General features: G+C 35.4%; 1 protein-coding gene across 5 annotated transcripts in view; it reads right to left on the bottom strand.

The window, feature by feature from the left end:
* The window catches only part of CENPE (centromere protein E), an 85,905-nt gene that overhangs the window by 27,473 nt on the left and 36,419 nt on the right, over window positions 1-22,013 (bottom strand). For 3 of the 5 annotated variants that reach the window (XM_072755547.1, XM_072755544.1, XM_072755545.1), the window contains 20 exons: window positions 21,722-21,844; window positions 21,473-21,638; window positions 20,879-21,033; window positions 18,817-19,134; window positions 18,429-18,701; window positions 18,115-18,273; window positions 14,590-14,793; window positions 12,388-12,546; window positions 9,577-9,867; window positions 8,020-8,310; window positions 6,358-6,600; window positions 6,047-6,205; window positions 5,575-5,859; window positions 5,331-5,435; window positions 4,874-5,161; window positions 4,127-4,285; window positions 3,668-3,949; window positions 2,707-2,865; window positions 1,840-2,109; window positions 1,074-1,232 (listed from right to left, as the gene is read on the bottom strand). In XM_072755547.1, coding sequence (XP_072611648.1) covers window positions 1,074-1,232; window positions 1,840-2,109; window positions 2,707-2,865; window positions 3,668-3,949; window positions 4,127-4,285; window positions 4,874-5,161; window positions 5,331-5,435; window positions 5,575-5,859; window positions 6,047-6,205; window positions 6,358-6,600; window positions 8,020-8,310; window positions 9,577-9,867; window positions 12,388-12,546; window positions 14,590-14,793; window positions 18,115-18,273; window positions 18,429-18,701; window positions 18,817-19,134; window positions 20,879-21,033; window positions 21,473-21,638; window positions 21,722-21,844 — 4,248 coding nt within the window. Of the gene's footprint in view, window positions 1-618; window positions 910-1,073; window positions 1,233-1,839; window positions 2,110-2,706; window positions 2,866-3,667; window positions 3,950-4,126; window positions 4,286-4,873; window positions 5,162-5,330; window positions 5,436-5,574; window positions 5,860-6,046; window positions 6,206-6,357; window positions 6,601-8,019; window positions 8,311-9,576; window positions 9,868-12,387; window positions 12,547-14,589; window positions 14,794-18,114; window positions 18,274-18,428; window positions 18,702-18,816; window positions 19,135-20,878; window positions 21,034-21,472; window positions 21,639-21,721; window positions 21,845-22,013 lie in introns of all 5 variants that reach the window. The other 2 variants (XM_025983832.2, XM_072755548.1) reach the window with 2 other exon arrangements.

Here is a 22,013-nt window from a genome sequence, read left to right as displayed (position 1 = left end):
AATAAAAGATTTTTATAGATTTTATGCAATTTCTTGTCTGAATTGTATGTTATTTTCTAGAGGGTTCCACTGAGTTTTTTAAGGTGTGATTCTGAATACCTAAAGACAGTCTCACTGGATGAATTTCATTCTGCTGTGTGTCTGGCCGCTTCCCTCTAACTTCACTGAGAAGATCCCATGCCTAAAACTCCATCATAAGGAGACAGAGAAATGGGCACTTAGCTCTTTTACAAATATAGTCCTTCAAATATTTTTCTATGGAGGATAATGGCATTTCCTGGTTTAAAAAACTTTTTAAAAAATTAAAGTCTGCTTTATGTAATAAGAAATCTTCTCTTATAAATAATTAAAATGATATTTCCTGAAAAATATTTTGGCTTCTTTTAAAACTGCATCTTCTATTTGTGTGAAAAATTATAGTAATAGTTATCCTATGATCTTTTACTGTTTGTAGAAATTTCTAAAAAGAAAAAAACCCCACAAACAACCCTCCTCTCCCCACACAAAATAAAAAAGGCAAACAAACCCCACCACCACAACAAAACCAAATTATTCCCCTTTTTGAAAAAGCTTGATTCTTATAAACAGTTACTAGATAAGGGAAGATTCTGGACTCACGCTAGCTATCATCTCTGTTAAGGTTTCTCTGAATTGGTCTCTTTCCATTTTGAGAGACTCTTTTATCCTCCTTAGCTCATCTCTTTCCTTAGCTATAATTCTTTTTTCTTCAAGGCATTTATGAAGTTTCTTTGTCAAGTGTAAGTTATCCATTTCCACACTTTGCACAGATAAGTTCTGGGCCTCAAACTGTTGCTTCAATTGTTCCATTTTGTTTATATTTTTATGAGTTTTATTGACATCTTCTTTCATTTTGAGAAGTTGAAGCTCTTTTTTCTGAAGTTCTTCTATCTTGAGATCATTATAAAACAAGTTAGAATGTGAACAGAATTCCTTCAAGGAAGGAAAATAGTGTCTACTGGTTATATGTATATCTCTCTATCTGTATCTATATCCTTTCTTACTCCACAAATGATTGTGGGCAGTTACTCCTCAAAGAACAAAACAACACATACCTTTTTCTGTAACTCATCTTTAGATTTATTTAAATCCTTTTGGATATTTGAAATCTGAGTTGTCTTTTCTGAAACTCTCTCTCTGAATTTATCAATAGTTTCTTGGTGTTCTTTCAAATGCAAAAGAGCAATTTTTAGTTCTTGTTGTGTTTCCAAATCCTTTATTAGAAGAAATTGAGAAATACCATGGTATAAAGGCACATTACCTTTTCTTAATGATGAAATAGGTAACCAAAATCTTTAAAAATGCACGCTCACAGTTCAAAAAACAAGCACACCACCTCCAGATTGGAACCGTACAGAAGGACATAAATCAAAGTCCCTGTCCCTAGCCTCACCTATCCTCGTTGGGCTTCCTGGTGAACTCGGTCAGTGCTTTTGTCCCCTTCATACCACTTGGACATCATTCTAAATCAGTACACTACGTAAAAAGGGCCCCATTCTCATGCTTATGAGTAATCCATCATACAGATGTACCCCATTTAGCCTGGTGGACAGTTGGATTGCTTCTAGATTTTCGTCAGCACTAACAATGTTGCATTGAACGCTATTGTATTTCTGCCCCAATGTGCGCATATATTGGTAGGATAAATCACTACAAGTGGAATCACTGTAGCAGATATATATGCTGACAAATCTTTAATAAGGCATTGTTAAACTGTCTCCCTAGAAGGTTTTAACATTTACATGTTCAACAGTACTTTAAAAAGAAAGCTTCTTGTACTAAAAACACGTTTACTGGGTAGGTAAAAAGAGCGCAACTCACTCTGGCTATGGTTTCCTGTAGGTTTGTCTTGAGCTGGTCTCTCTCCAATTTCAGATTATCTCTTTCTTGCATTACAGATTTCATTTCTTCAAGGTTTTCATGAAGTTTCTGAGCCAAATTTAAGTTCTCCATTTCTATTTTATCCAGAGTTAAACTTTGGCCCTTCAATTGTTTCTTCAATCGCTCTATTTCAGACATCTTTTTCTGTGTCTCACTGACATCTTCCTTTAGCTTAAAAAGTTGATGTTCATTTGCCTTAAGTTGTTGAATCTGAAGATAATCATAAAATAATGTGTTAGGACACAGAGTTTTTAAGAGAAGCATAAAGAATAGTGTCTAAATTGATTAAGACAAGTCTTCCTATGTTGCTCATTAATATCCTGCCTAATTTCATACAAAATTTTTCTTTTGAGGGACATTAATCTTAAGTATATAGCTTAATTACTCTTGACACATGTATACATATCTAGCACCGCTATAAGGTTCCTGTATGCACCCCCCACCTACAACTAAACACTGTTCTGAACTTTTTTCATTCTAGTTGAATCTTGCCTGCTTTTGAACTTATAAATCACAATAGATTTATCCATTTTCCTATAGATAGGCACTTCACTTGTTTTCCATTTTTTGCTGTTATGAGTACAGAACTGTTATGAGCATTCTTGCACATAACTATGTAGAAGTATGCATTTTTTTTCTCTTAGGTATATACTCAAGGAATAGAAATGCTGAGTCATGGGTAGGTATATGTTCAGCAACAGTAAAAAACTGTTAAGATGTTTTCCAATGTGGCTAAACCATTTTACATCCCCCAAAGGAGTTTAGGTACAACTAAATCAAATATCCAAGCAAACACATTCTCCATACCTTTTCTTGTAATTTAGCATTTGAATTTTCTAAATCCATTTGCATATTTGCTATTTCATCTGTCTTCTCAGAAACAAGGCCTCTGAGTTTATCAATAGTTTCCTGGTGTTCTTTCACATGCATGCAAACAATTCTTAGTTCTTCTTGTTTTTCCAGATCCTTTGTCAGAGAAATTTTAAGAATGGTGACACAGGTTAACGCTATTTTTTTTTTTCTAAAAGTGACCCATTTCCTTAGTAAAAATAATAAAACTATTACTTCTTACTCTCCAACTTTGTTATTAGAAACTTATAAACTTTCCCTGCCCTCACCTCTCCACGACCTAGTCCTACTTTTGAGAAGCAAACACATGATACATATACTATTCTACAGCTTGCTTTTCCCTCTAAGATTTGAATAACCTGATTTGGAAGCCCAAATCAATTTCTTCTTTTTAACGTGTTGCATAGTATTATGACATATCGCTCATATTTACCGAGTTTCCTTCTGATGGACATTTAGCTTGTTTCCCACTTTTTATTACAAATTGCTACAATCAACAACCTTGTGTGCTTGTGTACATACATAAATATATATGTAGGATGAAGTCTACAAAGAAAATACTGGTTACAGGGGCACCTGGGTGGTGCTGTTGAGAGTCTGGCTCTTAGTTTCAGCTCAGGTCATGATCTCAGGGTTGTTGAGATGGAGTCCCATCCCATGTGGGGCTCCAAACTCAGTTTGTTAGGACTTTCTCTCTTGCTCTGCCTGCCTTCCCGTGCTCTCTCTCTCTCAATAAATAAGTAAATAAATAAAAAGAAAATAATGGTTACAGAATTTAACACTTTTAGAACAATACCAAATTACCTGCCTGAAAGGTTATCAGTTCACTCATATCTATGGTGCCACTTATGTCAAAGAATGGTTCACTGCTATCAGGAAAACATCATGTTTACTCACTAGTATAGGAAGAGTGACTTACTTGAGCTTCCTTTTCTCTGAGGCTTTCTCTGAGCTGGCATTGCTCCATCCTGAGGGTTCTCTCTGCTCTTTTTAGAGTGTCTCTTTCCTCAGTAACACATTTTATTTCTTCGAGGTTTTCATGAAGTTTCTGACTTAACCTCAGCCTCTCAGTTTCTACACTTTCCAGGGTTGAATGTTGGGCCTGTAATTGCTCCTTCAACTGCTCTGTTTGATACATATTTTCTCTGAGATCATTTTTTACTTTAAGAAGTTGATGTTCTTTCTCCTGAAGTTCTTGGATCTTGAGATAATCATACAATAAATTAAGATATAGATAGATATTGAAAAAAAATATTAAATAATACTTTCAAAATTAGGTAGGCAAATATTTGTCTTCAATTTTAGGCTAATTCATATCCTGCTTCATTACATATAAAACCTAATTCAACCTTTCAAATAAAAAAAAAAAAAGAAATACCTGTGTTTTTAAGGCATCATTTGTGTTTTCTAAATCCATCTTCATATTTGATAGTTCATCTGTCTTCTCAGAAACAAGGCCCCTGAGTTTATCAATAGTTTCCTGGTGCTCTTTCACATGCATGCGAGCAATTCTTAGTTCCTCTTGTTTTTCCAGGTCCTTTATTATTAGAGGAAGGAAAATGGTATATTCAGAGTAAGAAAATTCAGTGTATAGAAAGATAGAGAGGGCAAGAGGTAAATATGCCCTGCCCCCTTAAGTCTCGTTCTCTAAATTCACCTTAATTTCAGTACATGCTAGATATATTACTCCACAGCTTATCTCCTTTTCCCCAATAGGATACTTCCAAATCAGCACCATTGGCACCACCTCATTCTTTACTAGTGGCCTACTCGTCTATGGTCTGCATGTGTTATACTTAATTCACCAGTCCCCTGCTGATAGACATTTAGCATTTTCCTTATTTTTGTTTGCTTTGTTTTGTTATTGCAACTTTTTGCAATGAGTATCCTTCTACAGATATCTCTGCACAACTGTGTTAATGTGATGTGTACAGGATAAATAGCTATGACTGGACTTTTGGGGTCAATGAATAAACTTATTGAAATATTTGAAATATATTATCAAATATTACCCCTCCAACCTTACCCAGTTGGATGGATTTTACACTCCCACCAGCCCTACTGCCCATGGTTCTTTTAGGATACAATGTCATATTTACTGAATGGGGGAAAGGTGGTAACTCACTCTAATTACAGTTTCTCTCAGGTTTTCCTTGAGCTGGTCTCTCTCTACTTTGAGAGTCTTCTCTATACTCCTAAGATCATCTCTTTCTTTTGTAACAGATCTCATTTCTTCAAGGTTTTCATGAAGTCTCTGAGTTAACCTTGCATTCTCCATTTCTATATTTTCCAGAATTGACTTTTGGGCCTCAAACTGGTTCTTCAAGTGTTCTATCTCACATATTTTTTCCTGAGTCTCATTGACAGTTTTCATCTTAAGAAGCTGATGCTCTTTCTCCTGAAGTTCTTGAATCTGAGAAAAAATAAAACAAGTTAGGACACAGGCAGAAATTTGTAGGAAAAAGAGAAATTGTTTCTAAATTAAATCAGTCATCTTTAATGTATATACTATTTTCTTCTACTGGACAATGAGCAATACAATAATCAGATGTCATTTTCCAACTTAATGAAACAAGATCTACCTTTTCTTGTGATTCAGCATCTGAACTTTCTATAACTCTCTCAATATTTGCTTCTTGGTCTGTCTTCTTTGAAATATTCCGAGTACTAATGGTTTGTTGGTACTCCTTCAAAAGAACATAAGTAGTTTTTAGTTCCTGTTTGATTTTCAGTCCTTTATGGTTGGGTAAAAATGAAACAATAGTGAATCTGTTAACTACCTTAACACTATTTTTGCACCCCAAAAAACATTAGAAGGAAACTCACCTCAGCTACAATTTCTTTAATGTTTGCTTTGAGTTGGTCTCTCTCCATTTGAAGAAGTTCCTGTATCCTTTTCAGTTCATCTCTTTCCTTAATTATAATTTTTATTTTATCTTGACTTTCCTGAAGTTTCTCAGTCAACTTGAGCCTCTCACTTTCTATATTTTGTAATGATGAATCTTTGACTCTGAGTTGCTCCTTTAATTGCTCCAGTTCACTCATTTTTTCCTGAGTCTCAGTGATTTCTTTGGTGCTCATAAATTGCTGTTTCTCATGAAGCTCTTGGATCTTAATACATATACACATAAAATATGTGTGTTTATATGTGTGTGTGTATACATAAATGTTTTTGTTTTTAAAGGAAAAACACCCAGAGTGTTCTGCATAACAATTTAGTACATAATATTAGTTTCTACAATTCAGTTAAGCTAGCTCCCTCAAGTTTTCTCCTACATGAACTTCACCCCCAATTTACCTTTTTTTGTAATTCATCATTGGTTATTTCTAATTCCTTTTGAAGGCTGGATAGTTCAGTTTCCCTCTCTGAAAGATTCACTCTCAGCTTATCAATAGTTTCCTCTTGTTCTTTCAGGTGACAACGAGCAACTTTCAGTTCCTCTTCGGTTTCCAGGTGCTTTATTATCAGAGAAAATTGTCGAGAAATTTATAGAAACATTTTAACTATTACACTCTAACTTCTTTTTTGAAAGGCTTAATTTTTGCAAAAATATCTGCTTATAAAGTGCTAAAAAAAAAAAAAAGCACATGGGGAAAGGTGAAACCTACTTTAGCTATGATTTCTCTCATGTTCTCTTTGAGATGGTTAGTTTCAGACTGAAGAACTTCTTGTAGCTTCTCAGACATCTCAAGCCTTTCCATGCCCACTCTTGGCTGTGGTGCCTCTTTGGCTTCAAGCTGCTCCTGCAGTTGTTCCAACTCTCTCACGATTTCCTCAGCTTCATCTTCTCTTTCTTTCATGTCAAAGGACTGTTCTTGTTTATTTTGAGGTTCTGAGATATTAAGAGAATCCTAAAACAATAGAGTTGACAACCAAAGATCTTTTATTTTACTCTAGGATAAAATAAATCATGATACTTCCTAAAACAATGAAGTCAGGATTCAGTGGCTCGTTACAGAGCATTCTTTTCACTCCCACTCGACAATACTCAGGTGCTGAACACTAACTTCCTGAGGGCTCATTGTATTGTCACCATCCTACTAGAAGCTAGAGATAAAATGGTAAACGAGACTTACATGATATTTGCCATTTTGAGACTTGCACTTTAGAGGGAAAGATAGACATTATGCCAAATCTTACCCAACAGAGGTTCTGGGTTCTTGCAGGGTATGTGGCAGACCTAACTTACCCTTAGTGGTTAGGAAGCTTTCCTGGGGGATGGAAAGCTTCAACTGAGATCTGAAGGATGAGAGAACTAGTTAGGCAAGGGGGAATGGAAATGCTGTAGGCAGGGAGACCAGAACATCTGGAAGCCATGAAATGACCAAGCACAGTGCTGGAGCATCATGAGCAAGGGTAAGAGTGAGCAGAAATATGGCTAGAGACCAGTAAGGAATTGGACTTAGGGCCTCATAAGTAAGCCATGTGAGGGATTCTGGTCTTCAGTTCAAGAGCAGCAATAAATTATTTTAAAGGACTTCAAGAAGAAAAGATTACTTGGGTTCAGAATGGGAAATGAACTATAGGAATGAAGATGGGGAGGCTAGTAAGGAGGCTACTGCAGAAAGTCAGGGACAGATATAACAGTGGCTTGGATCAGGGTGTTGGCAATGTGGAGAGAAAAGGGGGAAGATTTCTCTCTCTCTCTCTCTCTCTCTCTCTCTCTCTCACACACACACCTACCTACACACACATCTACCTAGTTTTCTAGTATTTATAATTTTAATTTTTTAAGATTTTCTTCTTCTTCTTCTTTTTTTTTTTAAAGATAGAGCACGAGCAGGGGGTGAGGCAGAAGGAAAGGGAGAAGTGGACTCTGCTGAGCAGGGAGTCTGAAATGGGGCTCAATTCCAGGACCCTGGAATCATGACCTGAGCTGAAGACAGATACTCAACCTCTGAGCCACCCAGGCACCCTGCTAGTATTTATATTTTTAGTTCTGTTTCCAATCACTTCATAATTAAGAGACATTTAAAGAAAACATGGTAGTAATATTGTAACTGTAGCACAAGTGCTTCCTTCCCCAAAGATTTTTTTTTTAGATCTTTTTTTTTTTCTATTCATTCATGAGAAACAAAGAGAGAGGGAAAGACATAGGCAGAGGGAGAAGCAGGCTCCCTGTAACTAGCCCAATGTGGGACTCGATCCCAGACCCTGGGATCACGCCCTGAACCAAAGGCAGATGCTCAACCACTAAACCACCCAGGCATCCCTCAAAGACTTGATTCTTATAAAACACCTCTTAAATCAAATGAAAGCATGAAACTTACTTCAGCCAACATTTCTCTACTGTCTTCTTTCAGTTGGTCTTGTCCAACCTGAACTGCTTCTTTTATTGTTTTAAGGTTGTCTCTTTCCTCAGTTAGAGATTTTATTTCTTCATGACTTTCTGGAAGTTTTGCAGTCAACCCAAGCCTTTCTATTTCAATGTGTGCTGGTGTCATTGAATCCTTGGTTTTGGACTGCTTTTTCAATAGCTCCCCTTCATTCATTGTTCCCTGAGTAGCACTGACTTCTTTCACATTAGGCAGTAGCTCCTGTTCCTCATGAAGCACTGGGATCTTGTGATATACGTAAAATACCAAGGTTACTATCTGGAAGTTATTATCATAATTTTGTGCGTGTGCACACAAAAAGGTGACTTTATTAAAGCATGGGGACAGGACCCATGAGCAGAAAGAGATGCTGTATTATCATAATTCTTTAAAGAGAAAAGATGAGGATACTGTCCACAGAAATAAAAGTGATCTAGAACCCACTGCCTACTGTGGATCATGAACTCCCCAATTTATTCACATTCTCTTGATTCCTACTGAAGTTCTTCATGACTTTTCTGCTGGTCACTTTCTGCCATAATTTTCTTTTGCTCCATCTTACATCCAGAGTGAACCAATTCTTATACTTGACTAACACACTGTTGATTCAGTCAGTTGTACACTTAACTTCTTTACTTGCTCCCAAATGCTACCAGAGAAAAATCATCATTGAGCAGATTATGTCAATTAATGAATGGTCCCTCATTTTCAGATGAGCTCCAATGCTATGTCTCAATTTTTTTTATGTTTACAGATTGATTCCCCTTTCCTATGGTCATTAATGGTTCCATGTAAATTTGCATGTCCTATTTCTGCATTTGTCCTACTGGAATTGAGGGATTATTTTATGTCCCTACTGGGGGCACGGGGAGGACAATGACTCATTCACTCATAGTTTCAATACCTTGCACATGGTGGCCTTTAACATAGGTTGTTTCAGTTATCTCAATGTTTCATTTTCTCTATAGCAGCTGCCATTATCTCAAATTATCTTTGTTCATTCGTTTGCTTATTTACCCGTTATCATCTTTCCATTAGAGTACGCTCTATGATCGCAGAAATTTTGTTCCTCTTGTTCCCATTTTATTTCTATAACCTGTAACTCTGCCTGCCACATCAGACTTTCAACAAATAATATCCAATAAATGAACAAACACATTCACCACTTACTAATCATCTTTCCTTCAAAGAGAAAAGGAAAGAAGGGACAAAGGAGAGAAGGAAGACCGAAATCTTTTCTTGTGATTCAGTATTGGATTTTTCTAAGTCCTTCTAAGTATTTATTAACTGAACAGTCTTCTCAGAAACGTTTTTTCTTAGTTCATCAATAGCTTCTGTTGTTCTTTTAAGATGGAGCAATTTTTAGTTGTTCTTTTGTTTCTAGTCCCTTTATTAGTAAGTGGAGTTTAAAGAATATTATAACCACATCATCCTAACATTGGCTCCCCCTTTTCCAATCAGTTCCATTTTAAAGAAACATTTAATAGATGAAAGAAAAGGGTAATAACTTACTGTAACTTCGATTTCTCTTATGAATCCTTCAAGTTGCTCTCTCTCTAATTCAAATGATTCCTGTAATTCCTTTAGATCATTTCTTTCTTTGGTTAATGATTTCATTTCCTCATCATTTTCATGGAGCTTCTGAGCCACCTCTAGCCTCTCCATTTCTATACGTTCCAATGTCAATTCTCGGTTCCTAAATTCATTGTTTACATTCTCCATTTCATTCATCTTTTTCTGCATCTCACTCATTTCTTCTTGTACACTAACAAGTTGTAGCTGTTTTTCTTGTAGTTGTTGGTTCTTAAGAAATAAAATTTTTAATTACCATTTTGTCTATATACTCTTAAAAATCTTGCATAAAATGTATTTTCTGAACTGAAATAATCATTATCACAGCCCTGCATACACTCCCAATGTAAATGGTCACACAGCTTTGAAGTAAAGTAACCTTCTAAGCATAGTGACTGTAGTTGGTTGAACAGTGTTCTACCCAAAATTCAAGTCAATTCAGAACTTCAGAATATGACCTTACTTGGAAATACAGTTTTTACAGATGGATTTCTACTGGAGTAGGGTGGGCCATAAATGTAATGAGAGTCCTTATAAGAGGCAAAAAAGGGCACACAGAGAAAGTTCTATGAAGATGGAGGTAGAGATAAGAGGGATATAGTTATAAGCCCAGGACACCAAGGACAGTTGGCAGCCAGGAATAGTTGGTATTATAACCACATCCTCCTAACTGCCTTCCTCTTTTCCAGCTGGCTCGGTTTTAAAGAAACATTTAAACTCAAGAAAAGATTCTTCCTTAGAGCCTTCAGAGGGAGCATGGTGTTGCCAGCAACTTGACTTTGGACCTCTAAGATTCAGAAGTTTGACAATAAATTTCTCTTATTCTTTAGCCATCAAGTTTATGGTAATTTGATAGAGGGTCTAGGAAATTAATACAGTATCAGTAGCTTAATTAAGGAGACAAAGTGAAAATGAGAAAAATTTGAAAAGAAACTAATTAAATATAAAGGTCTAGCTGCCAAATAACTGTAATTCTTCATCTCTTAAAAACTTTTTGGGGATCCCTGGGTGGCGCAGTGGTTTGGCGCCTGCCTTTGGCTCAGGGCGCGATCCTGGAGACCCAGGATCGAATCCCACATTGGGCTCCCGGTGCTTGGAGCCTGCTTCTCCCTCTGCCTATGTCTCTGCCTCTCTCTCTCTCTCTTTGACTATCATAAATAAATAAAAATTAAAAAAAAAAAAAAACAAAAAAAACAACTTTTTGGATAATCTATTTTTACTTCTAATGAGGTCCTTACAGGTTGGCCCAAACAATAAGGCATCAACTTTTTAAATTAAACTTACTTAAATTCAATTTAATTAACACATAGTGTATTATTAGTTTCAGAGGTAGAATTTAGTGATTTATCAGTTGCATATAATACCCAATGCTCATTACTTCAAGTGCCCTCCTTAAATGCCCATCATCCAGTTACCCCATTCCCCCACCCACTTCCCCTCCAGCAACCCTCAGTTTGTTTCCTATAATTAAGAATTTCTTATGATTTTTCTCTTATTTTATTTTTCCTTCCCTTCCCTTATGTTCATCTGTTTTGTTTCTTAAATTCCACATGAGTGAAATCATATGGTATTTGTCTTTCTGTGACTTATTTAGCTTACCCTAATACCCTCTAGCTCCATCCATGTTGTTGCAAATGGCAAAATTTCATTCTTTTTCATGGCTGAGTAATATTCCATTGTGTGTATATACCACATCTTCTTTATCCTTCATCTATCAATGGACTTCTGGGCTCTTTCCATATTCTGGCTATTGTGGACACTGCTGCTATAAACATTGGGGTGCACATGTCCCTTTGAATCACTCTTTGTATCCTTTGGGTAAATCCCCAATAGTGCACTGCTAGGTCACAGGGTAGCTCTATTTTCAACTTTTTGAGGAACTTCCATACTGTTTTCCTGAGTAGCTGTACCAGTTTGCATTCCCACCCACAGTGTAAGAGGGTTCCCCTTTTTCTGCATCCTTGTCAATATGTGTTGTTTCCTGAGTTGAGTTGTCCATTTTAGTGAGGCATTATGTTTTATATAAGCCTGTTGATTCCCTTCTTTAGGATGAGTATGAAATTGACATCAGATTTTAGTAAATTTGATTACGTTATAGTGAAAAGGAGGAGAATTAAGAGAGTACATACTAGGAAAAAGCACTCCACAGAAGCACAGTGGGAAATCACAATCTATTATTTATAATGCATCTGGCACTATCCTTAAACAGAAAAAAATCTTTGTAGGTACACTCTAGAATTACTTGGGCAGCACCATTATTACAAGAGTCTTAGCTCTTACGAATTATAACAGCACCTTACTTCCATAAAAGAAATGACACAGGAAACTGTAAATGTCTAAGAGATGGTAATAGTCATAAATCTTTAAAGAATCTTAAAGAATTCTTTAAAGAATTTTAAGAATCATTAATATATCTTTATAAAGGCAGGATCTTTGTGTTATTAACTGATGGATCTCAAGTACCCAGAACAGCTCCTGGGCTAAGGTGGTTCCCAGTAAGTCTCTGATGAATGAATATTGTATGATTAACTTAGATGAATCAAGGTAATGTCTCATCTAAAGATTAGGGTAAGATAAATCTCACAAAAAAGGATGTTGGTTAAGAGCTAGGTAGGTGTTGAAACTGTCCACTAATATTAGCATTAAGATCTGTTCATTTGGGAAATATATGCTATTTCTAGAATTTAGTTCTACTGCAATCAAAATGTATTAAAAAAAAGTTTAGTCATGATGATAGCTTTAAAAATTCACCTTTTCCTTTAACTTTTCTTCAACTTCTGCTAATTTCTTATAGGTCCTAGAGAGTTCTTCTTCTTTCTTTATAGTGTGGTTCTTTTCTTGTACAAGTATCTCTTGTTGCTTTTTAAGTTCATCTCCAAGAATTCTTAATTCTTCTTGGTTTTCAATAGTCTAGAATTTTTTGAAAGTTGAGATTAAATATTACATTTATGAAATCTGATAAAAATCAGCATTTATCTCAGCCTGAAAATGAAGAAATCATGGCAAATTCTATGGGAAAAGACTGCCTTAAAAAGAAAGTCCTTTTTTTTTTAAAAAAAAAAAAAAAAAAGATTTTATTTACTTATTCATGAGAGACACAGAGAGAGAGAGGCAGAGACACAAGCAGAAGGAGCAGGCTCCATGCAGGGAGCCTGATGTGGGATTCGATCCTGGGACTCCAGGATCACACTCTGAGCCGAAGGCAGATACTAAACGCTGAGCCACTCACACGTCCCAAAAAAAGAAAGTCTTTAATTTAATCATATAGATGCCAAACATCTGCTTTTCATGCTGTTTCTTTATTGCTTCACTTATATTCCTACCATGAGAATTAGAACTGGATTTAGTATTCTATCTTGAGAGGTTTGATATTTTCCCACCCTCAAGCCAAGGGAGACTGTCTCTAAGCTCTCATGAACTGATGGTGAGACTACAGTTACGGGCTTTTCATATGCTAGAATGGTTATGGTTTGGGGCACCAGTTAACAGCAAGCTCAAAATGGCAGCCAATCTTTGCTAGCATGACTTGGGTTAACCCTAGTTATAAACTTAAACAGTGACATTCTCAAGGGTCATGACCACAGAAACACTGCAAAGTAAGACCAAGAAGAATTACAACTTCTGTCTGTATTCTTATTTATACTTAGCTCTTTTGACCAAACAGACAATCCCAAGAATATGAAAAATTACACAAAAGGTCAGGTTCTCTTATAATCCACAGTAAACTTCTAAAAATGCTAATTTCGATCTATCCATATTATACTGTCCCTAAATACAAAAACTAAAGTAGATTTGACAATATGGCAAACATTAACAAATAATTAGAAATGAAATTTAGAAACTACAACAGAATAAATAAAAGAGAATACAATTAGGAACAAATTTAACCAAATATGGACAAGATTGGAACACTAAAATCTACAACACTGAGAGAACAGATAACTTACAGAAAGATATGCAATGGCCAAAAAGCATATGAGAAAATTATCAATATCCTTAATCATTAGGGAAAGGCAAACGAAAACAATGAGGTACATATCCAATAGAACGGCTAAAATTGAAATCACCAGCAATATGAAGTACTGAGGATGTGGAGTCATCAGAATTCTCTTAATTTGCTGATAGGAATGTAAAATGGTCCAACTGCTTTGGAAATCAGTTTAGTAATTTGCTATGACCCTGCTATTCCATTTAGATACTTAGCCTAGAGAAATTTTTTTTAAAAGAGTTCATAGATTTATGTAAGAATGTTTACTACAGCAGCTTCATTCAAAATAGCCAAACAGTGGAGAGAACTCAAATTTCCATCAACAGGAGAAAGGTTAAACAACTTGTGGTCTATCCATACATGGAACACTACCCAGAAATAAAAAGGAGTGTAAAAAAAAAAAAAAAAAAGTAAGGTACAAAAAAAGTACATGCTGGGGATCCCTGGGTGGCGCAGCGGTTTAGCGCCTGCCTTTGGCCCAGGGCGCGATCCTGGAGACCCGGGATCGAGTCCCACATCGGGCTCCCGGTGCATGGAGCCTGCTTCTCCCTCTGCCTGTCTCTGCTTCTCTCTCTCTCTCTGTGTGACTATCATAAAAAAAAAAAAAAAAAAAAAAAAAAAAAAAAAAGTACATGCTGTATGATTCTATTTGTATGGAGTTCTAGAATAGATAAAGTGATCTATATTTAAAAAACATCAGGACAGTGAGTCAGGATAGGGCAGAGAGTGAAGTTAGAATTGACTGGGTCAAGGTACAAGAGAACTCTGTAGGGTGAGGCAAATATTCTACATCTTGACTAGGGTGGAGGGTACACAAGGAGTGATATTTGTCAAAAGCCATCAGACTGTACACTTGCATGAGATGCATTTCTCATATGTAAATTATGCCTCAGTGAAGTTGTAAAAACCCAGAACATACAAGACGAAAACATATTGCTAAGTAAGGATACAGTGCCAGATCCTACCATTTCAATATTTTCCCTTAAGTCAGTCTTTAACTGTTCCTTTTCTGCTGTAACACTCTCTAACAGTCGTTGCAGTTCATTCTTCTCCTGTATTAAAGAAAATATCTTTCTCTGTTGTTCAGTTAGCTCATTATCTTCAACATTCACAACCAGTGCTTGAGTATTTTTGGCTTTCAAATTCTGTTTTTTATCTGTGTCAACCATCTAAAATATAAATAGATTAAAGAATTTCTCAATTAATAACAATTTAAATAATAAAAATTGCCAAAACTTACATTTTAAAATTATTTATCAGGCACTACTTGCATATACATTTAATCTTCACTCTAACCTTATGAGGTAGGTACTAGTAATATTTACATTTGACAGATGAGGAAATTGAATCCCAGAGAGGATGACAGGTCCTTTGCCCAAAGTCACTCAGGTTTTGAACTCAAGAGGTCTGGCTCCAGAGTTTATGCCCTTAAGCATACTCTTGTTCATGGATAAGAACTACCTACATAGCTGTAGATAATTAAAATTATCGTCATGTATGATAATAGATCAACCTAATTTTATGAACGAGTAAGCTACCTCACATTTCCCCCACATTCTTTCCATCAAAAGTTGGAAATAATTCTCTATCCCTCACACTCAAGAAATCATTATTTTCAGAAGCAGTCATATTCATACAAGGCTGGATGGAGTTTTATCATATGAGAGGGCAAAATAATTTTGATGGAAACAGATTTCATATTATAGTAGTATAATCCATCTTTCTAAAAATTATACTTTTTATGTTCTGCTTAAGAAAAGCATGTTGTATAAATTCATTTATCTGTTAATAAGTCTTAAGCAAAGATAATCTAGTTGTTTACTCCTTGATAAAAGGAGACAAAGACTGACATTATAATCAATGGTATGAAATTAGGTTATCACTATATAACCTTACACATCCAGGAAATAAATTCAGCTCCATATCAGCCACATATGTTTTAAAAAGTTTTAATAATAGGGGTGCCCGGGTGGCTCAGTTGGTTAAGCATCCAACTCTTGATTTTGGCTCAGGTTATGATCTCAAGGTTATGTGATCTAGCTCTGTGTCAGGCACCACGCTCAATGGGGAGTTGGCTTGAGATTCTCTTTTCCTCTCTCTCTGCCCCCTGTCCCCTGCTCTCTCTCTCAAATAAATAAAAGCTTAAAAAAAAATTCTATGATAATTTACAAATGCATTAGAAACTGAAAAACAAAGAAAAATCCCATCCAATGCCACTCGTTTATACAACCCAGTACTAGAATTCTAGAATATTTTCTTTCAGTTTGTCCTTGAAAAAATTTTGAACACAGTAATTATGACTAATGATTAATATATGTAAAATTCGTTTTTGCTTTTTTTCCACTTAGATCACATGCATTTTCCCATTATGCTGTTACATAATCTTCAAATTGTAATTTTTAGTAGTTGCTCAATTCTCTTAAATGAGTTTGGACAAATCTATTCTCTTACTGTTGGCAGTATGCATGAGTTTCTGACAATAGCAAACACAGAGCTAATTACATGAGAACTTAAGGTAAGGAAAAGTCATTGGGACTAGTTTGTCAGATACTGTAATTCAGAAACTTGCATCTATACTTCTAAATGTAGGAATGTACACAAAAACAAAGCAGGCTGAGACAAAGTATGTGAGAATACCCAAGGTACATTTCAGAACTGAACTCAGCCCAGAAAGTATTTCAGCTATCATGAGCAAAATCTAACAGATCTTATTATAAAATAAAGAAAAAGAATTGTGTCCTTTACATTAGATAAGCTTACTAATCATTGTTTAAAATTTCTGTTGAGACAGACTAGAGGAACTGCATTTCTAGAGAGAAACATCAGGCAGGATTCAAAGTGGGCACTCCAAGGGAATTCATGAGAGACCTACTAATACAGCCCTCTGGGGCCCAGATGAATAGAGGGATCCACATGAGATTCCATCACGAACATGTTAACAGAAGACCAAGCTGATCCTACCCTTCTATCCCAGATTTGAGAAACTCCAAGAAACAGAAAAGCACCAGTAGGACATTTTTTATGAACACAGATGATTCTAACATAAACTTAATACCACAGACCAGCTGGTTCCAGTGAATAGAACTCTCCCTCTCATTCTTCTGCCATTGCCCCTTCTCAGGGGGCCCTATGATTGCATTTTACATTTGTTTAAAGCAGCTATTAATTGTAGCTTATTTTCAAAAATCTTTTCAAAAAACCTTCCTCTACTGAAAGTGACAGTCATAAATTTCAAATCAAGGTCAAATGCCTTTGGCTCATTTGGTGGATCCGAACTATAGATAAGCTGAGAACACAAGATATTTAAAACAAGTGAAAAAGCTTTTCTAGGAGAGAAGAACTGAAGCATAGGGAGAGGGAGGAAAAGCTTTTCCAAGGCAAAAATACTGTACCCCACGGGAAAAATAAAAGCCTGCTTATATAGAATACTAGGTAAATCTATATAAAGATTTATTTACATAAGCTGGAGCTTACTGAATTATTCTGAAGTAGTTATTTGCTTTTATTTAGTAATATGTCCATCTGGTGATTTTTCTGTTTGCATATAATATGTAGTTTTAAAAAATTATATGACCATATAAAACCCAGTTGCCTTATCTATATACATACATATCTACATAGACTATTCCAAGCTATGGATGTACGAAAGATGATTTCATCAGTCTCCCACTGATGAATGTTTTAAATTCCTGGTAGCAAATATTCTAGATTAAATAGTATTAAGTACATAAAATTGAAAGACAGTAAACGAATCCATCGTACAAAATTATATGCAATCACCTGTTAGAGACTGAATTGTGTCCTCCTAATATTCATGTTGAAGCCCTAACCCCATGTGGCTATATGTGAAAATAAAGTCTTTAAGGAGAGTAATTAAGGTTAAATGAGGTCATAAAACTGGGGCCCTAATCTCATAGGACTGGTGACCATTCATTCATTCATTCATTCAGAGCCAGACATGGGGTTCAAACTCACAACCGTAAGATCAAGATCTGATCTGAAATCAAGAATCAGTTGCCTAACCAACTGAGCCACCCAGGCGCCTCAGGATCAGTGTCCTTTTAAGTAGAGGAAAAAACATTAGTGCTCTTTCTTAGCTCAAGCATAAGAAAAAGGCCATGTGAGGACACAGAGGGAAGGTGCCATCTGCATGCAGGGAAGCAAAGACTTAACAGAAACCAAATTTTCTAGCACCTTAATCTTGGACTTTAGCCTCCACAACTGAGAGAAAGCAAATTTCTGTTATTTTAGCTACCCAGTCTGTGATAGTTTGTGATGGCAACCCTAGTGGACTAACACAGCTCTTGTAAGCAGTTATATCTGAAGTTATTTCAAAGACATTAGGGTTATACTTGTAAATTATTTTTAGTTACTAGCACAGTGGATGATAAATGGGATTGAGACTATCATTATGTTCTTAAGTGTTTCAAGTAAAAGAGAAAACTCATCTACACATATATAAAAACTTTGGATGGAAGCACTATTTTTACCTCTTCCTGGAATTCATCCTTAGCTTCTCCTAGGTTTTCCTCTGTTTCCAAATGCCTGGAAGTTTTCTCAGCAATTTTCAGTCTTAGTGTGTTAATTATTTCTTGGTGTTGTTTCAAAGCCTCAAGAGCATCTCGTAATTGTTCTTGGGTGTCTATATTCTTTGTCAGAAAAACAGAAAACAATTTCCGTTAGAATAATGTGAACCAGTAGGAATAACTTTGTAGTGACTACTTGAATGTGAACCTTAAGTGATGGCTCCTGTAATATTTGTATGAAGAGGCTCTGAGTTTTCAGAGTTTACTCAAAGCCTTACCATGTTTACAGTATCCTGAATGTCACTTTTGAGTTGGTCCCTCTCAATCTGCAGGCTCTCCTGGAGTTGTTTTAGGTCATCTTTTTCTTGGGTTAAGGTTCTTATTTCTACCAAGGTTTGCTGAAGTTGTTCAGCAATCAGTGTTTTTTCCTTTTCTATAGTTTGCAGCCTTGAACCTGTACTTTCTAATTGTTCCTTCAGCTCTTCCACTTCATTTAACCTTTTTTGACTCTCAGTTGTTTTTTGTAGAAGTTCTTCAGATTTGGGAGAAAGCTTTAAGATAAGAAGAAGTAAATGTGAAAAAGCAGAGCAGTCCATGGTGTATATATATGAAAACTAAACCCCAGAAGACTACAGATCACTTCCCTAGAGGGTGTCTTATACCAACCTCTGTGTTGCTCAAAGCATCCAAACTTAAACCAAGTTTTTGAGCTTGTTCAGAGAGATTTCCTAATTCCTGATTCATTCTTGCATTCTCTTCAAGGACCATCTTATACTTTTGCTCAAATTCAATATGATGATTTTTAAAATCTTGGAATTCTTGATCAGTGCTTTCATAATTCAATCGGATAGTTGCTAGGTCATTTTTAGTTTTCCCAATTTCTTCAAGTAAATCTTGAATTCTACTTTCCTTTTGAACTACTTCAGAATTCAACTTCTCTCTTTCCGATGTTATTATATAGAGCTCTTCAGATTTATCATGTATCTATGGAAAAGAAATAAAATTTAGCTCTGTGAACAATGTGTGATCTACTGAAGCAGTTGTCAGGGAAAAAAAAAAAAAAGGAAAGAGTTTCCTCTAGGGCAGGGTGGAAAGACTGTAACTAGGCAAAGCTTTGACCAAAGAAAGGCAACATTTTTATCATCACCAACTCCTTAACAATGTATTATCCTTTTTAATACATTAAAAGTTTTGTTTTCTGATCTCTTTGGGTTCTAGTAAGAAATGCATGCAGAAGGGACACTCAGAAACATTTCATTTCAAGATGTGCCTTTATTTCCTTATCATTTTATTTTCTAACCTCTTGATGTGTCAGACATTTTATGATTTTTCTTAGAATTTGGCACATTTTTTTCCTAAAGCCTTTGAATGCAGCTCCGATTTCTAAAAATGTAATCCCTGAATAGTTTAAATAATTAAGCTTTATTTGAATTATTATTTAAATAAGCCATAGCCAGCTTATAAAAAGTAAAATCATTGTGAAAGGTAAGGTAGAAATGGTGGGAAGAAGAGAAGTGAACTAAAGCAGAGACCAAGGACAGGGATAATATAGCAGGGCTGTTTCAATCACAGGCTGAGGATAGGAGGTGCATCTATGAAGCTCAACTATTGGTTGAGCTAAAAAATAGCAACTAAAGAGCTTTTAGGATGACTGAATAAAATAATGTTTCTAGAGTTCTTTAGCATGATATCTGTCATTTGGTCTTCAAACACTCGTCTTTTTTATTTCTTTTAGAAAGGCAGAGAGAAAGGAAAGGCTGGTAGATGGTTTATGGGATTATTCACTAGCCTATAAGATTTACACTGACTTCTAAACTATCACTGCCCTCCCTGATATCTCATTACTCTTTTTTATTCAACATAGTGATAAGACTAGTGCAAAAAAAAAAAAAAAAAAAGATTAGAAAAAGGATGGGCCATAGAACTCTGTTTAAAGAATATATTTTTAAGTTATCTCCCTACCCAAGGTAAGGCTTGAACTTACAACCTTGAGATCAAGAGTGTGCACCCTCATAAAATCTTAAAAAAAAAAAAAAAAATTGGCTCAGCGGTTTAGCGCCTGCCTTTGGCCCAGGGCATGATCCTGGAGTCCCAGGATGGAGTCCCACATCAGGCTCCCTACATGGAGCCTGCTTCTCCCTCTCCCTGTGTCTCTGTCTCTCTCTGTGTCTCTCATGAACAAATATATAAAATCTTAAAAAAAAAAAAAAAAAGAGTCTGCACCCTCTACTGACTGAGCCAGCCAGACACCCCCTATAGAACTTTGTTTATTTATTATTATTTTTTAATTTATTTTAGAGTGCGGGGGGAGGAGCAAAGGGAAAGGAACAAACAGATTGGACTAAGTGCAGAGCTGCTGCGGGGCTAGATCTCACCACTTCTGAGATCATGACCAAGCTGAAACCAAGACTTGATGCTCAACTGACTGAGCCACCCAGACACCCCTAGAACTCTGTTTAAATGCAACATTTGAGAACTGTAGAAATGGTTGCAACATGGATAATGTTACTAAGTATACTGTTAAGTATGCTTTGAAAATGTGTTTTTACGTCTAGTAGTAAAAATCAGGAGGAACTACAATCATTTCGATTCCCAACAAGCTGAATGAAATGAAATGCTTATAGTCTCTTGCTTGCTACTTTAAAATAAACTATGGCAAAATATTTAAAGTGCTTTCACAAAGGTTTTTATTTCAAAAGAAGAGTTATTTGCTTGAAAATGTGTTTACCTCTTTCCTCAGCATTTCTATTTCTGAGGGTAAAGATTTCAACGCTGAGAGCAACTTAACTTCTTTATGCAAAGCTTCATTTTCTTCAACTTTTTCATTTAGTTCTCTCTGGAAATCAGTAATCTTTCTTTCCAGTTCCAAATTACAGAGCAAACCTAGGACATTTTGGGTAAATTAAATAAAACAGCTTGCAGTTATTGTAACAATCTAAATTACAGGCAAAGTTAGATCATTTAATCAGACCATATAAAATTTATTAAGGAAAGAGTATTGGTTAACAGGTAATCTAATTGTTAATAGTTCTTCAAATTTTAGCAATTAGATTGTTACTTTTTGAAAATTAGGTCCAATTTATTTGAAAAATAATTCCTAAACCCTTATGAATCTAATTCCATGGAAACAGTTATAAATAATAATACCAAATGATAATGAAACTTATATTAGGCTATTAAAAAAATCAGATCAGAGAATAATAGATTTCTTTTTTTTTGAATAATAGATTTCTAATCATTGAAATGTAGTCACAAAATCCTTCAGGTAGGTTTCCAGATAAAGTCAAATCTGCAAAGAGGGAAGTCTGTAATTATGAAATACCTTTTGGAACTTTGCCATCAATAAGGGAGGTGAGTTTCGTTATCTCATTAAATGAAGATTGTAATTCTTTTTCCAGATCAGCTTGCATTTTCTTTTTTGCCTCCAACTGTCTTTGATATAACTGAATATCATTCTCCATTTGCTTGTATCTACTTCTAAGTTCTTTCTATTAAGAAAAATATTACAAATTCACAGAAATATACTGATTGTAAAAACTGCTTTATTATAAATATTATAGGAATCACTTACCATTTTCTCTTTCAGCTCCAGATTTTCACTTCTAAGAAAGGCTGATTCTCTCTTAGCATCAAGGACTACAGTTTCAGCATCAAGTAAAGTCTGTTTCATTTGTTTTAGGTCTTCAGTGCTTTCCTATACACATGATAAAAATAATTAATTTAGTGAAATCTAACTTTCTGAGAATTGGAAAAGACTTTAGAGAACACGTACACAGATATTATTTCAAATAAATAAAAAAATAGTGAAAATATGCTAATTATCAAATGTGTATTTAGGAAAGATGAAAAGAGATTTTCCATAA

Source organism: Vulpes vulpes, chromosome 4 (assembly GCF_048418805.1).
Source record: "Vulpes vulpes isolate BD-2025 chromosome 4, VulVul3, whole genome shotgun sequence".
Lineage (NCBI taxonomy): Eukaryota > Metazoa > Chordata > Mammalia > Carnivora > Canidae > Vulpes > Vulpes vulpes.
The sequence above is the reverse complement of the archived record's forward strand: the minus strand, read 5'-3'. Positions and strand labels throughout refer to the sequence as shown.